At 39.9% G+C, this 20,504-nt stretch overlaps 1 protein-coding gene across 10 annotated transcripts in view; it reads right to left on the bottom strand.

Annotated features, from left to right (window-relative positions):
• The window catches only part of ARMH3 (armadillo like helical domain containing 3), a 178,373-nt gene that overhangs the window by 145,319 nt on the left and 12,550 nt on the right, over positions 1-20,504 (bottom strand). For 5 of the 10 annotated variants that reach the window (XM_007187298.2, XM_007187296.2, XM_057530782.1 and 2 more), the window contains exons 2-8: positions 10,386-10,498; positions 7,812-7,868; positions 7,556-7,702; positions 5,541-5,648; positions 1,116-1,208; positions 295-369; positions 124-210 (exon numbers count right to left, since the gene is read on the bottom strand). In XM_007187298.2, coding sequence (XP_007187360.1) covers positions 124-210; positions 295-369; positions 1,116-1,208; positions 5,541-5,648; positions 7,556-7,702; positions 7,812-7,868; positions 10,386-10,487 — 669 coding nt within the window. In that variant the 5' untranslated portion in view covers positions 10,488-10,498. Of the gene's footprint in view, positions 1-123; positions 211-294; positions 370-1,115; positions 1,209-5,540; positions 5,649-7,555; positions 7,703-7,811; positions 7,869-10,385; positions 10,499-13,939; positions 14,053-20,504 lie in introns of all 10 variants that reach the window. The other 5 variants (XM_007187295.2, XM_007187294.2, XM_057530781.1 and 2 more) reach the window with 3 other exon arrangements.

Genomic DNA, 20,504 nt, shown 5'->3' with positions numbered 1-20,504 from the left:
AAAATTAATCTATATACCATTTACCAAGAACATGTCTTCTACATTAAGCAAAATCCTCTAGGAGTGGCCACATTTAGGAAGATTATAGAAAGGTAACAGCTCTCCATTAAGGGACCCACTTACCTCATATTTTCTGTAGTTCACCAGCAAAGCCAAGAGGACTACAGCATCATACCCATGTTCCCTACGACTTGGCGGGTGGGAGAGTATCTGTAACCAGAACCAGAAATGGTGAGAGTGCTTGAGGAGGTGGTTTACCCAAAAAAGAAAGAGGTGACAAGGGAACTGACCTACCTGTAAAATTGCTTCAAATATGCTGTTGATCATTACATACTCCAGGATAGTGTTCTGGCTGATGTTATCTGTCACCTGAATATAATAAAAGGCTATTTAAAGTCTATACTAAGACACTCTGATATCTCATGTATATCTCCTCACCTAGTATCTAAGAGAAACAGAAATGTTAAAACATTCTACTAGATACTTAGCAGATCTTAAAGCACCCCCAAAGCCACCCGAGCCTGAATAGACAAGACACTAGAAGGGTAAGAAATTAGCAAATTAAAACTTCCTAAATCTTTGAACTTCTCATTGTTTCTGTCATACCCTCACAAAAGCATTTGCTTAACAGTTTCTTGGGTTTCATTCCCCAGATGCACAGGAAGAACTTTGTGATCCAGAAGTCTTCAAGCAGTGGCAGGGAAAGGAAACCACCTGAAGTAAATGAATAATACCCTACCCTCCCTCCCACTAGAAGGTACAGGCCAGCTTCCAGCTATAAAATCAAAGTCAGAACAAATAAAAATATTCAGAATCACAAAAACTATTTCCAAATGAGACCTGATGAGACGGGCAAAATCTGACAATCCAGAAGAGAGCACTTCTCCAGGACTGGTACAGGTTAAAAATGTCAGCAGTTGCTCCAAAGAGCAACTTCTAGGAAGCGAAAGCCCATACAAATAACTTCCTTCTACACAAACACAACAGAGTGATGTAATGGCCCAGTAGAGATTTTTTTTTCTCCTTTCCTTTCTAACTTTGGGCTCAAGAATTCAAATTTGCCCCTGCTGTCAATTTACACCCTTGACAAAGAAACATATAGATGAGTCACTTACAGTCACTAAGCAGAGGAGAAGTTTCAGACATAAGCTCTTCAGACTTTCAGAACCTTCTGCACAAAGCAGTGAATCCAAACTCTCCATCAAGTTCTGAGAAAGAGAACCATTAAGTATTAAACCATATCAAAGAACATCTCCACCATGTCTTTGTCAAACTCTGGGTTATGTTATGCAGGGTAATGTGAATAACATAAAATGAAGCAACCATATCATTCCCTGAGGCTTAGGCCTTGCAAGACTAGACATAAAAAAGGAAGACTTCTGGGCTTCCCTGGTGGCGCAGTGGTTGAGAATCTGCCTGCCAATGCAGGGGACACGGGTTCGAGCCCTGGTCTGGGAAGATCCCACATGCCGCGGAGCAACTAGGCCTGTGAGCCACAATTACTGAGCCTGCGCGTCTGGAGCCTGTGCTCCGCAACAAGAGAGGCCGCGATAGTGAGAGGCCCGCGCACTGCGATGAAGAGTGGCCCCCACTTGCTGCAACTAGAGAAAGCCCTCACACAGAAACGAAGACCCAACACAGCCATAAATAAATAAATAAATAAATAAATTAATTAATTAATTAAAAAAAAGGAAGACTTCTAAGTCTAGCTATTTTGGGAAAAATGCTTTAGAACAACCACAAAGAAGAATAAAGAATTTACTATTCCAGCAAATGAATGTTTGCAGCCTATCACCCTCATATAAACCTTCAGATTAGAATGAAATTTTTTAAAAGATTAATAACAGTTAAATAATATACAAATTAAAAACAATAAATAATAAACTAAATAAAATTAACTTCTATTAAATAAATTTTAAATAATAAATTAAACAAATGGTTAAGTTAAAGGTTAATAATAATGGTTAAACAACTAGGTATGTTTCATTATTTGATAAAGAAAGCATATCACTTGATGCAGGCACACTGAACAAACAACAAAGAGATAATATCACTACTAGCTATTCACTGGCCATATGCACTATCCAACAAAGCTAGCTCATATCCATCCTGGTCGATTCTAGTAGACAATGTGATTAGAGTTTAACACTTGTACTAACAACCAACTGTTTTATCCAATGTAGTCAAAAGATGAAACCTTTAGATACTACAAGGAAGAAAAAAAGAAATATTTTACATTAAAAAAAGGAGGGAAATGAACGGAGAATTAGGATGTAGCAGGACTTCCCTGGTGGTCCAGTGGTAAAGAATCCACCTTACAATGCAGGGGACGCTGGTTCGATCCCTGGTCAGGGAACTAATATCCCACGTGCCATGGGGCAACTAGGCCTGCCCGCCACAACTACTGAGCTCTCACGTCTCAGTGAGAGAGCCCACGTGCCACAAACTACACAGCCCACGCGCTCTGGAGCCTGCAAGCCACAACTAGAGAGAGAAAACCTGCAGGCCACAACTAGAGAGAAGCCCGTGCACCGCAATGAAAGATCCCACATGCTTCAACGAAGATCCCGTATGCTGCAACTAAGACCCGACGCAGCCAAAAATAAATTAAATAAATAAATAATAAATAAATAAATCTTAAAAAAAAAAAAAAGGATTTAGTGTGCTGGAAGGTCAAGTGAAGGTTCAAAATAAGCTACTTCAGTTCAATTCAACAAATATGTAGTAAGAGTCTACTATATGCTAAATATTGTGTTTTCTAAGAAAAAAATAAGACAATGACCCTTGCTCTCAAGGTGTTTCTAGTCTAATAGGAGAGAAAAACAAATAAACAGTTTTAATGGTTACTATGACAGTAATATATATGGAGGAAGGGAATTAGCTCAGAAGTTACCTATTCCAGGACTCCTCAGGGACAGGCTGTATTTTGAAAAATCGGTAGTAATTAATTAAAACTTGAGGAGGAAAGGAATTCTAGACAGGCATTAGCATGATCAAAGACACATGAAGAATGAAACGGCCCTGGACATGCAGTTGGAACACAGGCACTTTGTTATTATAGAAGTATAAAGAGTGAGGCACAGTGATGAGAGATGCGATTTGAGAAATAAATAGAAAGAAGATCACAAAAGTTTTATAAGGCTAATGAGGGAGTTTGGTCTTTATCCTTTTAGTGATAGGAAACTAATGAAGGGTTCTAACCAAGAAAGATTTGAGTGTTAAGTTACATCACTCTGCTGTCAGTGTGGATGACAGATTTAAAGATGGTAAGGCTGGAGAGAGGGAGACAAAAGAAGACTAACCTATCAGTTTTCTGAGGATGGTTGCCATGTCTTATTTGCCTCTGTATCCCCGATGCCTGGCACAGAGGAGCATAACAAATGTTTGTCAAAAGAATGAAGGCATCACTGCAATAGTTCAGGGATAATGGGGACTTTGGCAGTAGGGGAAAAAAAGAAAAAACAGGTATGAGAAGTATGAGCTGAGGTAAAATTAGCTGAACATGGTGATAGTCTGGATATGAAAGATGAGGGATAGGAAAGAGTCAAGGGTGACTCTCAGGTTTTTGGCTTGGGGAACCGGGAAGACAGGTACCCCCATTCTGACACAGAATGAATGAGGAAGAACAGAAGTAGAGAAAACAATGAGTTCCATTTTGGATATGCCAAACAAGAGGTACTTAGGTATGTGTAAGTGGGTATATTCAGCAAGTGCTTACAGAGAACAGGTCTGAGACTCAGGAGGAATTAAGGCTAAAGGTAGAGAGTTAGTAATCAGCAGTATATAGGCAGTAGTTAAAACTGTAAGAATGAAAAAGATATCTGGAATTTTACCATATATATATATATATATATATATATATAGACTGTAAAAGGCTAGAATTAAAAACTGACTCCAGGTACTAAATCTTTGTGTATTCCTAATTGCATATTCGTAACTTTTTTTTTTTAATAAATTTATTTATTTTATTTATTTATTTTTGGCTGCGTTGGGTCTTCGTTGTTGCACATGGGCTTTCTGTAGTTGCAGTGAGTGGGGGCTACTCTTCATTGCAGTGCACGGGCTTCTCATTGCGGTGGCTTCTCCTGTTGTGGAGCACCGGCTCTAGGCGCACAGGCTTCAGTAGTTGTGGCTCACGGGCTCTAGAGCACAGGCTCAGTAGTTGTGGCACATGGGCTTAGTTGCTCCGCGGCATGTGGGATCTTCCTGGACCAGGGACCGAACCCATGTCCCCTGCATTGGCAGGCAGATTCTTTTTTTTTTTTTTTAAAGACACCAATTGTACTTGAACATTTGTTACTTTTTTTTTTTTTTTAATTTATTTTTGGCTGTGTTGGGTCTTCGTTTCTGTGCGAGGGCTTTCTCTAGTTGTGGCAAGCGGGGGCCCCTCTTCATCGCGGTGCACGGGCCTCTCACTATCGCAGCCTCTCTTGTTGCGGAGCACAGGCTCCAGACATGCAGGCTCAGTAGTTGTGGCTCACGGGCTTAGTTGCTCCGCGGCATGTGGGATCTTCCCAGACCAGGGCTCGAACCCGTGTCCCCTGCAATAGCAGGCAGATTCTCAACCACTGCGCCACCAGGGAAGTCCCACATATTTGTAACTTTTAAAAAATAAACTAATCACTATAAGGATTATTTGGCATACAGATTTCTTTATTTTAAATGTAGTGAATGAGAGAAGACAGGTTCTTCAAAGTTCATATTATGAACAACATTTGCTCAAGATAGTGACAAATACTGCAAATCAGATATCTGATAAGGGACTTGTATCCAAAATATATAAAGAACTCTTACAACTCAACAATAAAAAGACAAATAATTCAATCTACAAATGGGCAAAGGATTTGAATAGACACTTCATACACACACACACACACACACACACACATACACATACACACATTGCTGGGGAAAATGTAAAATGGTACTGCCACTTTGGAAAACAGTTTGGAATTTCCTCAAAATGTTAAACATAGAATTACCATATGAGGGACTTCCCTGGTGGCGCAGTGGTTAAGAATCCGCCTGCCAATGCAGGGGACACAGGTTCAATCCCTGGTCTGGGAAGATCCCACATGCCGCGAGTCAACTAAGCCCATGCGCCACAACTACTAAGCCTGTGCTCTAGAGCCAAGGAGCCACAACTACTGAGCCAGTGCTCTGGAGCCTGCAAGCCACACTACTGAAGCCCGTGCGCCCTACAGCCCATGCGCTGCAACTACTGAGCCCATGAGCTGCAACTACTGAGTCTGTGTGCTGCAACTACTGAAGCCTGCATGCCTAGAGCCCAAGCTCCACAAGAGAAGCCACCGCAATGAGAAGTTCGCGCACTGCAATGAAGAGTAGCCCCCGCTCGCCGCAACTAGAGAAAGCCCGCACACAGCAACAAAAACCCAATGCAGCCAAAAATAAATGAAAAAAAAAATTCAATCATCTATGTCTGAGTCCAAATCTTCTAGTGTATCTAACTGTCTGCAGATGATCCATGAACAGCTGTCAGAAGCAGACATCCACAGGCACATCTACAGCTTATGCCTCACCTTCATGCACAGCTCCGCCTTGTCAAAGCCCATCAGCATGTTGATAATGTCAAACCCAGAGGTAGACTTATTTTTTTGATGGACTCCTCGAATGAGTGCACACAAGGTCTGCAGAGATGAGAGAAAGAATTCTTTCTAGAAAGGAAGTCTCAAAATGTAAAGGGCATTGGATCAGTAGCCTCACACTGCAACCTCAGAACCTTCTCCTTACATTCAATTGCTCTATTCTCTGAGCTCCAAAACACAGTCTGGGTCTTAATATGTGCAAAATCCAGAAATGAAAAGAGGAACAGCAACTGAAACTGTTGTCATCCTCTTTTCTTATTCTTTGCTGGCCATCCACTTTTTAAAAATTACACTGCAGACAAAGACTGGAAGGTGATATTCAAAAATAAGACACAGTTCTTGAGCCTGAATCATGGGATTGGTGGAGCTTTCCTTTATTTAAAATTCATTTTAGAATTTACATAATAGTTTATCGTTTTTAATAACTATAGAAGTCCCTATATGATAACAACCAATCAATTCAAATCTTAAAAATTCATTACAATCCCCATCCACTACTTACTAGCTGTGTGAGACTAGACAAATTAGTTAACTTTTCAGTGCCTCATTTTTCTCAGCTATAAAATGGGAATGATAATAATAGCATTAACCTCATAGGGATGTTGTGATGGCTATGTGAATTAATACTGTAAGGCACTCACTTAGAATAATCCCTGGAACTTTGTTAAAATTCCTGGAATAGTGCCTGGAACTTAACTTTGTTACAGCTCAATAAATATCAGGTATTATAATAATGTACTATATTTTTATGGGTCACCAAGTGGCTTAATGTCAATTTATTTCCACTGGACTAAAATCAGTTTATAATTCATGCCCCCACAGTGAGCCACTGTAATTACAGGAAGTACAATTTCCAACTTTCATTTCAACTTTCAATTAATAGTCACTACAACTGTGATGCTTGAAATGTAGAATTTACTGTCCAAGGGTTAACAAAGCTACAGGATAAACATGGTCCTTCTTTCTGGGGCATCAGCTCAAGAGGTAATTTCTACAGTTTACAGATGAGAAAACTGGGGCTCACAAAGTGATGTACCCAACTTGTAAGTTAGAAACTTAAACCCAATTTACCAAAAGTTCCAATAAAATCCTTTATGCTGTCATCAGTTCTTCATATTCTAAGCTTGTCAATCACTACCCTAAATACTCAGCCCAATCTAGGCTACACTGGAGCTACTAGACTATAAACTCTAGAAATTTTGCCCATCATTCATTCAAAAAAATTTACTTCTAGAATGCTATTTGCCAGGCACTGTTCTACACACTAGGAACAAAGTATTGAATAATACTGTCTTTGCCCTCAAGAAGCCTATAATGTATCCCACCAGCTCAATGCTTGGCATGTAACAGTAATTCAAGAAACAATGAATGTAGTTCAAGAATAATGAATCTTCCTCATGATCATGCCACTTAGCATTAAGAATAGTGATTCTTAATGTTTTTAGAGTTACAGACCTTTTTGAGAATCTGACGAAAGCCCTCTCTCCAAAAGAAATGTGCATATACACATAACGTACATTTACACATAAAATATTACATATAACTTCAGGGAGTCAAGGACCTTCTCAAATCTCACGTTAAGAAAATACTGTTTATTTAATTAAGAAAGTCTTCTGATTTTTGCTGTGGACTAATCAACCTTGCCAGAGTTTCCTCTCTCTTCCTGTCCTCAAGTAATAATAAAAACTCTGTCAAACATTCCGCCTTGGCATTAGATCAAATTATACAAATGGACAAGATTACTACTATAGTCATCAATTTGTTTAACCAGAAAGATGGCTAAACAAACATGACATAGATGTTTGATTACTTAAAGAAATAAAGAAAAAAAAAAAGAAAGCAAGCCTCATACATAAGGGCAAATTTAGGTTCCTCAAGTTCCAACAGATGTATTACAATTTCTTTCTCCTATTAAACAACAAGACTTCCCCAGTCTCCCAGCCTTGTACCTGCAATGCATTGACCACTCGAATTGGATGCTCCTCTCCCAGAGCCTGGATGCAGTGTTGAAATAAGCAATTAATATTGTCCTTGATCTTCATTAACTCCTCACCATCAAGAGATTCCAGCTTGCCTTCTAGGTACTCTAAATTCACCTAACAAGGAAACAATAAGGGCCTGAGTGCATTTTTACTGCAGCACCTAGAACACATGTGAAGGCAATCTCAGTTACCAGGAAAATCCACAGGTGCCACCAAGTCTTACCTTCATAAGGAAGAGCTCCTCCCAAAATCGAGGACTGCACTTACTAGGGTCCTCTGTCTGAAACCAAAAGATAAGTATATTCAATATCCCCAGCTAACACCAAAGCATTAAGAACACATTTGAAAGGGTCACTACACATAATCAACCTTACCTTTCACAATTAACTTTGAAAATGCTTGGTCGTTCCAAACAGCTATAATGGGGAACAAGTTTTTGGGGGTTTTTTCCCAAATGGAAGACATTGTGCATGGATATATATTCCCTGCACCAAAAGTTAAATGGCTCAAAGAACCTCCCTCAAATCTTTCTCTTCTTAGCAAGAAAAGAACCTAGCCATCTGAATCAGTTAGTCATATTATGATATATCCCCATTGAATTTGTATGTTGCTCAGTTTTCAAAGCCCATTCACATACATGAAATACAATGGCCCAGTGAGCCAGGTAGGGTAGATATTATCATTATCCTCCTTTTAGGAAAGAGAGTCCACAAGACTTACACAAGTCCAGGAGCCAGAACCCAGATCATCTAAGTAATACTGCCATGATTTTTACAACATCCTGCTTCTACTTGCCCTCCTGTATGCATTTAGTCCTCTGTACAGAGCCTGTAATATGCTCTTTTCTTACTTCAAATTGGTCCATAATTAGCAAAATTATGGTGCTAAAATCCAAATTTTCTTAGGAATAATTTTCAAACAGAAATTCTAGGAAGTTAGAGGCTTCTGGTTAGTGAGTGAAATAAGAAAAAGAGAACCCTTACTTTACAGGAAAGCTAATGACATAAAACCAGTATGTCAATTGCCTGCTATCACCTTACCTTAATTTGGCCTTTTAAAATTACTACCAAGAACTAATGTCTTCATTAGTTAAGAACTTCTGATCAAATAAGAAAATATTATCCTAGGAATCTCCTCTGGCTTTTTAATTGAGAATGACATAAAGAAGCAACATTTCTGGCCTTCTAATAAGGTTCTCATTTAGTGAATTCTTTCTATCCCTTTCTCTCAAGTCCTGCTCCCCAAGAGGGGCCACACATTGACCCTCACACTTCTGTAATGTCATTTTGTTGTTTATATATGAAACAGGGAATTCATGGAGCTGGTATTTCCCATGCTCAAAGCTCTCTCAAGCAGGAGTCATATGTATACCAAGCTTATTACTTAACATAGAAAGAGCCCTAATAGGATCCTAATAACCACTCATTTTCTCTGTATAGCCACCTATACTGACCTGGGCAATTCTGTATGAACTGGCTGCATGTCAAACTTTGTCTCTAAGGCTTGCCAAGAATTAGATGTTTTACTTGATCAAATTATTTATCCAAGGCCATGTGGCAAAGTTGAACAAGTAAGGACTCTGGAGTCAGACACTAGGGTTCTAGTCACAGCTCCTTCACTTTCTAGCTATGACTGCCAGTTTTCTCATTATCATGCTCTTTTACATGGCACATGTAAAAACATAGCCTTCTTGCAGCATTCTTGTCAGAATTAGAGCTAATGTATTTGGTGATGCATTTAGAACAATGTCAAGCACATAGTAGGAACTCAAGAATCTCCCTCAAATTTTTCTCTTCTTAGCGAGAAGTGAACCTAGCCATCTGAATCAATTAGTCATATTATGATGCATCCCCATTGTATTTGTATGTTGCTCAGTTTTCAAAGCCCATTCACATACATGAAATACAATGGCCCAGTGAGCCAGGTAGGGTAGATATTATCATTATCCTCCTTTTAGGAAAGAGAGTCCACAAGATTTACACAAGATACGGTTAACTCCTTTTACAAGTATTACGTTTTAAATGTTTACATGTACTACTTATGACCAGGATTTCAGAAGTCAAGTACACCTGCAGGGTATCTAATCACTCTAACCTTCCCTGAAAGGGTATATTTTACAACACAGGCTTGGACCATGGTCAATAAGCAGTCCTGAAGACCCAGAGAAATCCCCTAATCTAATTGCTATTAATTCCTCAGTCTTCTCATAGAATTGGAAGATGAGATAGTCTAACTAAGCAATTGTTCTGTCCACTAACAACTAGAGATGGAATATAATAGTGCATCTTTTGAAAATATCTGAATTAGATAGAATTCTAGGGCCAAAAGGAAATTCAAGGGACATCTAGAATAGAAAGGTCCTTATGTCAAATCATAAGGGGACTTCCCTGACGGTCCAGCGGTTAAGACTCCACACTTCAACCTCAGGGGGCACAGGTTAGATCCTTGGCCAGGGAACTAAGATCCCGCATGCCACGAGGCACAGCCAAAAAAACAAAAAAAATCATAAGGAAGAAAAGTCTTATAGATATTCAGAAAAGAAGTTTCCTGAGCCTTCCTCCCTCCTTTCGATTGTTTTACCCAGCTCAAGTTGTTATAAGAACAACATAATAACAATCTATATTAATTAACACGTGATCATAAGTTCTACCATGAGAGAGCTCACCCTCACCCTTGTTCTCTCTCTTTCTCCCTCTGAAGAACTAGAAGGTAGCAGGCAGAGGTGAGGTTATTTCTCATTTTGGAACAAGAAACTAAGGAGTCAACCTGTGCCCAGTGTCAGGGCTCCAGGCCTTACCATGAAGATCTCATCATACATCAGCACCACTTTTTCCTTCAGTGGTTTTTTGTAGGCTGAAGATTTCCTGAGCAAACCCCCTCGTTTCTCTACCTGTGCCATGGTTAGAGAATCTGTGAAAAGAAAGCCACAGTTAGTGCTAGAAATGCTTTCTAAGATGTTGGAGAATCTATTGAAATACCTCTCAATGGGAAATTTTTTAGGAAGAAGAAATGATAAACAACCATGCTATAGATTTTGTGCATCTGTCCAACGCCCCCTTCTCTAACCAGGTAATTTCAAGGTTTAAATCATTACTTGGCTTACAGCACAACACATTTTACATCCTTAAAACATACCAGTGGACAAGACTTAAAGAAGATGCAAAGCCAAGCAGGAAAGTGTAACTAGCTCCATCTGTAATAGGTCTGGCCATATATCTGACGGTGATGGAAAGAAGGCTGCAAAGCACACGCTGCCCACAGACTGATGATGAAGTTAAATTTCAAGTATTGATCGAGCTTAGGACCATTAAGGCAGGAAGTGTGCTGCAGACTGATGTGCTCCATTGATTTCCCCAAAGTAAGTAGCTCTTCCTCACTGCAAAGTACTTGCCCTTCACTGCCTCATAAATCACACTGCACTTGACCACCTTCAGAAATTCCTCTGGAAAGAGACCCAAGGCAGAAAACAGCAGTTAAAAGACCAAAAGTTAAATTTAATTTCAAAATAACCAAAAATAACAATATATTCCTTTCAAGTTTCTTTTTTTATATTTATTTATTTGGCTCCGCTGGGTGTTAGTTGCAGCACACGGGATCTTCATTGCGGCATGCGGGCTCTTTTAGTTGTGGCATGCATGTGGGATCTAGTTCCCCAACCAGGGATGGAACCCGGGCCCCTTGCATTGGGAGCTCAGAGTCTTAACCACTGGACCACCAGGGAAGTCCCTCAAATTTAATTATACATATATTTGTAACACCGTACTGCAGATCAAACTTCAGTGTATTCTTTTAATTCTATATAAAAGCAGTTCCATGAATCATGCCCAAATTTTCCCATCTTGCTTCAAGGAATTCTCAATTTTTTTCAAATGAGAACTTGAAATCCCACAGGTCTCCATGTGGATTTACACATATTCTCTCACTTCCCAGATTCTTTCTACTGTTGACAAAATTCCTCTCTTTCTCTTAAATCCTAGGCTCTAGTTGTGAAACTTAATCTCACCCAGTAGCAAGTATGGATAGTACTGAGGAGACTGATTTCACTTCCAGACAAATCCAAAGCAGCAGAAAATTAATTTTGTTCAATGATGTTTGGAAAATATATACTACCTTTCAAATCAAAATCAAAATTTTGTTTAAGGAAGAGATGCATCCAATAGCATAAAAGACTGTATCTCAAACATCATCTATCTCTAATACACATAGCCAAAAAGGAGATGCACTTTTGAGCGCTAAAAGCACAGAAAATTTCAACTGGATGTTAAGCATCCTTAGCACAGGGACTATATCTTACACTTTTTCCATAAGCACTTGGCTCATGGTAAATGCTCAGTGTATGCTTATCACTGACTGATTGTAAATGGCAGAGACCTGAGCAGCCCTAGGTCTGACCTAAAATTTTAGTTAGACCTATCTCTATCAAAGCCTCACTAAGCCCTCATATTCTTTTACGATCCAGAGAAAACTGAAGGAAAAAATAACAACAACAAAAAAAGAGAAGATTCTTTCAGGCAATTGATACTATATTGATCATGGCTTTGCCTTAAAGCATGAAATACAGCCTCCATTCAAAACATTCCTGTGTCTTTTAAATAGGCTGTCAAGAGGAAGATGTCCTTATCAGGGGAAAATAAATTGGAAATCAAGAGGATCCTATTAAAATAAATCAAAAGCAATGCAATTCTAAGCTTAGTGGATATAGACCTTTCATGTGCTCAGCTTCAACCAGTTGATTAACAAGAATAGTGGGAACCACAAGTCCCTGGATGTCAAAAGCACATGTTTACAAACATCTCCCTCTGAGGATTTATAATTAGGTTACTGCTAATCAATGTCCAGCCCAAATCTAATAAACTCACTTTCTCTATTTCAGAATCAATACTTTCTAATAAGCAAAAGGGAATAGGAGAGGAGGGAAAAACAATTTCAACCCGAAGTACCAAATTTCCTAAGAAATTAAATTGTTTTCATCACTCTCCTTCCATTTGGAGCAGGGGGAAATTCAACCAAGGGCCTCAACACATTACTCTCTGTCATCATCACAGGCACCTGGAATTTACCACCCAAGCTGTCTGAAGTGTGACTGGAAACTGACAACATAAAGTCTCCTCCTTCTGCCAGCACTTCTACCCAATGAGCACAGCAAAGAAGGGTGTTTCTAGGGTAATAGACTGGAAGAAGTGTAGAACTCTTACAAAAGTCTTTCTGAGGTCTCAGAAATTAAGCTTGTGCTTCCAAATTTGAAAGTAAAATATCTGACTGGTAAAGCAGTAAATTGGAATACATCAGTAATGTGAGTGTAATCTGTTCATATCCTCCCAGTGTTTCTTTCCTCTTTCACAATCCTCCCCTGTTGTAGAGAGAACGAGTACCAGCTGAGGAGCAGCAAGACATAATGGAACAAACAACCGGCAGAACTGAGACTAGAACACAGATCTCCCAACCAACTAGATGACACTGAGTAAATCATTGTGCTTCTCAGTTTCCTTACAAGTAAAACTAGGGGACTGGACTAGACATATCATCTAATGATTCTCTTAGCATCCCTGAAATACCACAAACACATAAGGAACACCTAAATATTATAAAGCACTAGTTTAGGCACTAAGGGGTTACAAAGAGGAAACTACAGACCGGATCCTCTAGGAGCTCATAATCTATTAGCAGAGACAGGCACAGAATAACCCACAGCACAAGGCAAATCATGAGAAATAGAGTAAAAGTACAAAGAAAATGCTATGGGACTACAAGGAAGAGAAAGCAGCATTCTATGAGTACGCTATGACCTCTGTTGATCTAGGCTTTTAAATCCTTCTAGCGAAGACGTAAACACAGCAAAGCCACAGCAATCCCACAGAAATGTCATCTTAGACATTAACATAGTTTCTCAGAAATAAGACATACAGTAGACAAAGTATAAAAAGGAATTAGGCAAAAAAAAAAAAAAAAAAAGAATTAGGCAACTTTTTTTTTTTTTTTTTTTAATTTTTTTTTTTTTTTTTTAATGATATTCTTGTCTGCTTACATTCTTTTTATGTACGTATGTATGTATGTATGTATGGCTGTGTTGGGTCTTCGTTTCTGTGCGAGGGCTTTCTCTAGTTGTGGCAAGCGGGGGCCACTCTTCATCGCGGTGCGTGGGCCTCTCACTATCGCGGCCTCTCGTTGCCGCGCACAGGCTCCAGACGCGCAGGCTCAGTAATTGTGGCTCACGGGCCGAGTTGCTCCGCGGCATGTGGGATCTTCCCAGACCAGGGCTCGAACCCGCGTTCTCTGCATTGGCAGGCAGATTCTCAACCACTGCGCCACCAGGGAAGCCCTAGGCAACTTTTCAATACTACTTTCACCTACCACCAAACTTAGGAATGGCTTCAAATCCCCCGAACTCAATGGTAAATCAATGAAGTCTTTCATTCCTAAACCTCAGGGACTGCTGGTCCCATGATCTGCAGCACAACTTCTCTCTGAAAGACCAAAGTCATACAACTTTTTAAGAACTATATCTTAAAGCAATCCAGCCACACACTTCTTAAATGTACATCACTTCACATCCCTACAGGATAAAATAATCAAATACCAAAAACCTAAAGCCAAACGCTTCCAATGTCTTGTAAGCAAGGAATGCTAGTTACACTTAACTAATTATTCATTTATTTTACTGTCTTCTTGAGCACAATACATGCCAACTCTAGTATCAGAAAATTAATCTAATAGAAATTCACTCTGATTTCCAGAGTTACCAGTTAATCTATCAAAAGTCTTGGTATTGTATCTATATGAGATGATGGAGGTTAACTAAATCTGTTGAGGTAATCATTTCACAAAATACATAAATCAAACCATTATGCTGTATACCTTAAATATATACAGTGATGTCTGTCAATTATTTCTCAATAAAACTGGAAAAAAATCTTTACAAAAAGTATTTGGTTTTAGTCCCAATTCTTATACACTTATTCTATAACCTTAAGTTTCCTTTCCCTTCCTGGCTTGAATTTGCCAGTCTGTAAAAAGAAGCCATGCCAAGGATGTGCAGAAAAGGTAACCCTTGTACACTGCTGGTGGGAATGTAAATTGGTACAGGCACTACGGAAAACAGTATGGAGGTTCCCCAAATATTAAAAATAAAACTACCAGGGCTTCCCTGGTGGCGCAGTGGTTAAGAATCCACCTGCCAATGCAGGGGACAGGCATTCGAGCCCTGGTCCGGGAAGATCCCACATGCCGCGGAGCAAATAAGCCCGTGCACAACTACTGAGCCTGCGCTCTAGAGCCCATGAGGCACAACTACTGAGCCCACGTGCCACAACTACTGAAGCCCCGTGCACCTAGAGCCCATGCTCCACAACCAGAGAAGCCACCACAATGAGAAGCCCGCACACCCCAAAGAAGAGTAGCCCCCGCTCTCCGCAACTAGAGAAAGCTCACACGCAGCAACAAAGACCCAATGCAGCCAAAAATAAATAAGTAAATTAATTTAAAAAAATGAAAAACAGAAAAATAAAACTACCATATGATCCAGCAATCCCACTTCTGCATATATATCCGAAGAAAATAAAATCACTATCTTGAAGAGACGTACCCTCATGTTCACTGCAGCATTATTCACAATAATCAAAACATGGAAATAACCTAAGTGCCCATCAATGGACAAATGGATAAATAAAATGTGGTATGTACATACAATGGAATATTATTCAGCCATAAAAAAAAGAAGGAAATCCTGCCATTTGCAACAACACGGATGAATCTTGAGGGCATTATGCTAATGAAATAAGTCAGACAGAGAAAGACAAATATTGTATGATCTCAATTATATGTGGAATCTAGGGCTTCCCTGGTGGCGCAGTGGTTAAGAATCCGCCTGCCAATGCAGGGGACACAGGTTCGAACCCTGGTCCAGGAAGATCCCACATGCTGCGGAGCAACTAAGCCCGTGCGCCACAACTACTGAGCCTGCGCTCTACAGCCTGCGAGCCACAACTACTAAGCCCGCGTGCCACAACTACTGAAGCCTGTGAGCCTAGAGCCCATGCTCTGCAACGAGAAGCCACTGCAATGAGAAGCCTGCGCACTGCAATGAAGAGTAGCCCCTGCTCACCACAACTAGAGAAAGCCCGTGCACAGCAACGAAGACCCAATGCAGCCAAAAATAAATAAATAAAATAAATTTATTAAAAAAAAAAATTATATGTGGAATCTAAAAAAAGTCAAACACATAGAAATAGAGTAGATTAGATTGGTGGTTGCCAGGGGATGGGGGATGGGGCAAATGGAGAGATGTTGGTCAAAGGGTACAAACTTCCAGTTATAAGATGAGTAAGTTCTGGGGATCTAACATACAACCCAGTGACTACAGTTAACAATACTGTTATTGTATATCTGAAAGTTACTACGATTAAATCTTAAATGTTCTCACCACAAAAAAAGAAAAAAAAGTGACTATGTGAGGTAATGGATGTGTTAACTAACTTCATCATGGTAATCATTTCACAATATATATGTATATCAAATCATCATATTATATACCTTAAAATTATACAATGTTATATGTAAATTGTATTTCAATAAATGGCGGGGAGGGCATGGAACAGCTCTCTATAGGCTTTCAATGAAATGGTCTGGAGTTCTAGGTTCATACTTGTAATGGACTATTAGCAAGCATCACCCTCACTTCACTGTTCAGGGACGCTCCAAAACACTAGTGTAGGTAGATGCTGAGGTAAACATCCCAAAACATTTCAACCAGTATATAAGAAAAGAAAAGGGAGAAGAGAAAGAAAAGAAGGGGAAAGAAGGAAAATTAATAAAAATAAATGTGCCCATCATCTAGGAAGAAAAAAACACGCACAGATCAAATGTTCATTCAACGAATATTGATCACCTAAGCATTAGGGATACAGCAGTGAACAAGCAGACAAGATCCCTGCTCTCGGAGTTTTCATTCTAGTAGAGGAAGACAACAAACAAGTTAAGTTGAGACAATGAAAAGTATCTTGAAGACAAATTGTCTAGGGGGACTACAACAGATTGCAGATTAAAGGCCTCTATGGGAAGTGATATGTGGACTGAGATCAGAATAACAGAAAGAAAACAGCCATGTGAAAATCCTGGGAAAAGTGTTCCAGATAGAGGCAGTGGCAAGTGCAAAGGCTCCAAGATTTGAGTACACTTGGCATGTTCAAGAAACAGAAATGCCAGGGTGCCTATAGTACAAACATTCCGTTTTTGAAAGGTTTTTGTAAAACTTATTGAAGTGGGGCTTCCCTGGTGGCACAGTGGTTAAGAATCCACCTGCCAAGGCAGGGGACACGGGTTCGAGCCCTGGTCCGGGAAGATCCCACATGCCGTGGAGCAACTAAGCCCTTGCGCCACAACTACTGAGCCTGCGCTCCAGAGCCAGCGAGCCACAACAACTGAGCCCGTGTGCCACAACTACTGAAGCCTGCATGCCTAGAGCCCATGCTCCGCAACGAGAAGCCACCGCAACGAAGAGCAGCCCCAGCTCGCCGCAACTAGAGAAAGCCTGTGCACAGCAACAAAGACCCAACGCAGGAAGGAAGGAAGGAAGGAAGGATGGAAGGAAGGAAGGAAGGAAGGAAGGGAGGGAGGAAGGAAGGGAGGGAGGGAGTACAAACTAATGATTTCATTTATATGAAACTCAAAAAGGCAAAATTAGTCTATGGTGACAGACATCAGAATAGTGGTTACCCTGGGTGGGGAGATGAGTGGGAAGGAGCACAAGGAAGCCTTCTGAGGTGCCAGAAATGTGCTTTATCTTGACCTGAGTGGAAGTCACACAAATATGTACATGTGTAAAAGAATTATCAAGTCATACACTTCACATTATGTACACTATTCCTCAATCTAAAATAATGCATGTGCTCGTATATGTATATGAAAATTTAACAATACCCATGCAGAACACTAGAACAAAGGCTAGTAGGGACCCCACCTTGCACACATAGAACACTGATCTAAAATAACCACCAAAGAGTTGACACTTATTTCGTACTTGCTACATACCAAGCACTGTTCTAAGCACTTTATACACATTAATTCATTTTATCCTCACAACAAACCTATGATCCAGGAACTTTACAATAAGAAAACTAAAGCATGAAGTGGTTAAAAAACAAAAATTTAAAAATTTGCCAAGATAAGTGAAAGTAGGGACTCAAACCCAGAAAGCCTGATGTTGGAGTTCAGCCCTTAACCACTGTACTATACTGAGCAGGAATGAGCAGAAGTAGAGTAACCTACACATAAACAAAGCTGAGCATCTGCAGAGAAACTGAAGAGGTTCCAGGTAAGTGAGGAGGAAAAGTATATGCTCGCTGACCTTAATGAACAAACTTTGGAATGTCCAGATATCTTGAGTTTCATCACTAGTTTGCCCATAGGTAGATGTGCCATGGTCGGGAGTAAAAGATAACTGTCTGATACATGCATATGTATATAAACATTGATAATGGTAAAGTAAAAAAGAGATAGACAAATTAATGAAATAGAAAACTTAGAAGGAAAAACTAGAGAGGAATCTGAGTTTCTATTCAAGTTGACAGATGTATTCAATATGGTAAACAGAAAAAAATTTTTAAAAGGCTGAAATACACTGATATCCACTACAGGATTTAATTGATACTATTTTAACTGAGCTAAGTCAGTGCTCTGAGGATAATTCTCCACCAAAACTTCATTATGAATGGAAAGATATTGTGAAAAATGCTTTACCCCTGCAGAGCTGTGATCACATGTTTCAGAATCTCCTGGCATGCCTCCTGGAAATGTAGACTCCTAAGCCCACCTCCCCACTACTGAAACAGATTTTTCAAGATAAGGATTAGAGGTCTACATTTTTAATAATCACTGCAGTCAGTGGTTCTCAACTGGGGCGATTTTGCCTCCCAGGGGACATTTGTCAATGCCTGGAGACATTTTTGGTTGTCACAACTGGGAGGGGAGGTACTACTAGCAGCTACTGGGTCGAGGCCAGGGATGCTGCTAAACATCCTAAAGTATACAGGACAGTTACCACAACAAAGAATTATCTGGCCCAATAAGTCAATAATGCCGAGGTTGAAAAACCCTGCCCCAAATAATTCTGATGCTCACTAAAGTTTGAGAAGTACTCATCTGAGCCTTAAACCAGGCCTTCAAAAGAAAGGAGCATCTGGACAGATGATTTTGAGAGGATGAATAAAACTTCTGCCATCTCTAGAAAAGGCACTGGAGCAATCCTTACCTACTTCCAGCTCATTCTCCCCATACTAACTCACCAACGCATCCCCTTTCCTTAGGATCTTAGCTGCAGTTTGCCCATCTGTGAAGGATCACTACAAAACACACTGACTATAGTAATCCACAATGCCTAGTGAAGGAGATGAAAATCCAGTCTGCCCAGGAGATGTGGCTGAGTCAGATATTACCACTCCACTGTCTAACAATGAGCCATTCACCCAACACACAAGAGGGGGCAATATGTTTATAAAGCCAGAAATAGCCTCCTCCAGGACTCTCCTAAAAAAAGTTCCCTAGTTCCTCTAGATGTGAGGTTTTTTTTTTTTTAATCTTTAGGCAAAAGTTATCTGCTCCCTATGTTCTTCTACAAGGCATCCCACACTCCCAAGGTAAACACCAGCACTATAATGCAGGGCATTTCTACCTCCAAATACCAACCCTTCGTTTCTCAGACAAGCTCCTAACATGCCTCTTCCTTTCTGAAGGCCCCAAGGATTTAGCTCACTTGCTGCATTCACATACTGCTGTTCCACATGAATCCCTGCCATACCTTCTCTCAGTAGCATGCGACACAGGTTCCCCCAATTGCACCCTATAGACTGGCTCTAAAACCAGCATATAATTCCTTTCCATTTTAATGGATTTTTACTGCTAGTCACTCCAAGTCTTTTATACCTCCAAAATGAAAATAAAGTGAGGCCTTCATTCTTGAAGCTACCTCTCTAAATTCCCTTCATAGAGAGCTCCAGGACAGGCCACCACACTTCTGTTCTTTTACAGTTTTTTTTTTGAATTTTATTTTACTTATTTTTTATACATCAGGTTCTTATTCGTCATCCATTTTATACACATCAGTGTATACATGTCAATCCCAATCGCCCAATTCATCCCACCACCATCCCCACCCCCACCCGGCCACTTCCCCCCTTGGTGTCCATACGTTTCTTCTCTACATCTGTGTCTCTATTTCTGCCCTGCAAACTGGTTCATCTGTACCATTTTTCTAGGTTCCACATACATGCGTTAATATACAATATTTGTTTTTCTCTTTCTGACTTACTTCACTCTGTATGACAGTCTCTAGATCCATCCACGTCTCTACAAATGACACAATTTCATTCCTTTTTATGGCTGAGTACTATTCCATTGTATATATGTACCACATCTTCTTTATCCATTCGTCTGTCAATGGGCATTTAGGTTGCTTCCATGACCTGGCTATTGTAAATGGTGCTGCAATGAACATTGGGGTGCATGTGTCTTTTTGAATTATAACTTTCTCTGGGTATATGCCCAGTAGTGGGATTGCTGGGTCATATGGTAATTCTATTTTTAGTTTTTTAAGGAACCTCCATACTGTTCTCCATAGTGGCTGTATCAATTTACATTCCCACCAACAGTGCAAGAGGGTTCCCTTTTCTCCACACCCTCTCCAGCATTTGTTGTTTGTAGATTTTCTGATGATGCCCATTCTAACTGGTGTGAGGTGATACCTCATTGTGGTTTTGATTTGCATTTCTCTAATAATTAGTGATGCTGAACAGCTTTTCATGTGCTTCCTGGCCATCTGTATGTCTTCTTTGGAGAAATGTCTATTTAGGTCTTCTGACCATTTTTTGATTTGGTTGTTTCTTTTTTTAATATTGAGCTGCATGAGCTGTTCATATATTTTGGA

Source organism: Balaenoptera acutorostrata, chromosome 16, assembly GCF_949987535.1.
Source record: "Balaenoptera acutorostrata chromosome 16, mBalAcu1.1, whole genome shotgun sequence".
Classification (NCBI taxonomy): domain Eukaryota; kingdom Metazoa; phylum Chordata; class Mammalia; order Artiodactyla; family Balaenopteridae; genus Balaenoptera; species Balaenoptera acutorostrata.
Note: the sequence above shows the minus strand (reverse complement) of the source record. Positions and strands in the feature narration are given on the sequence as shown.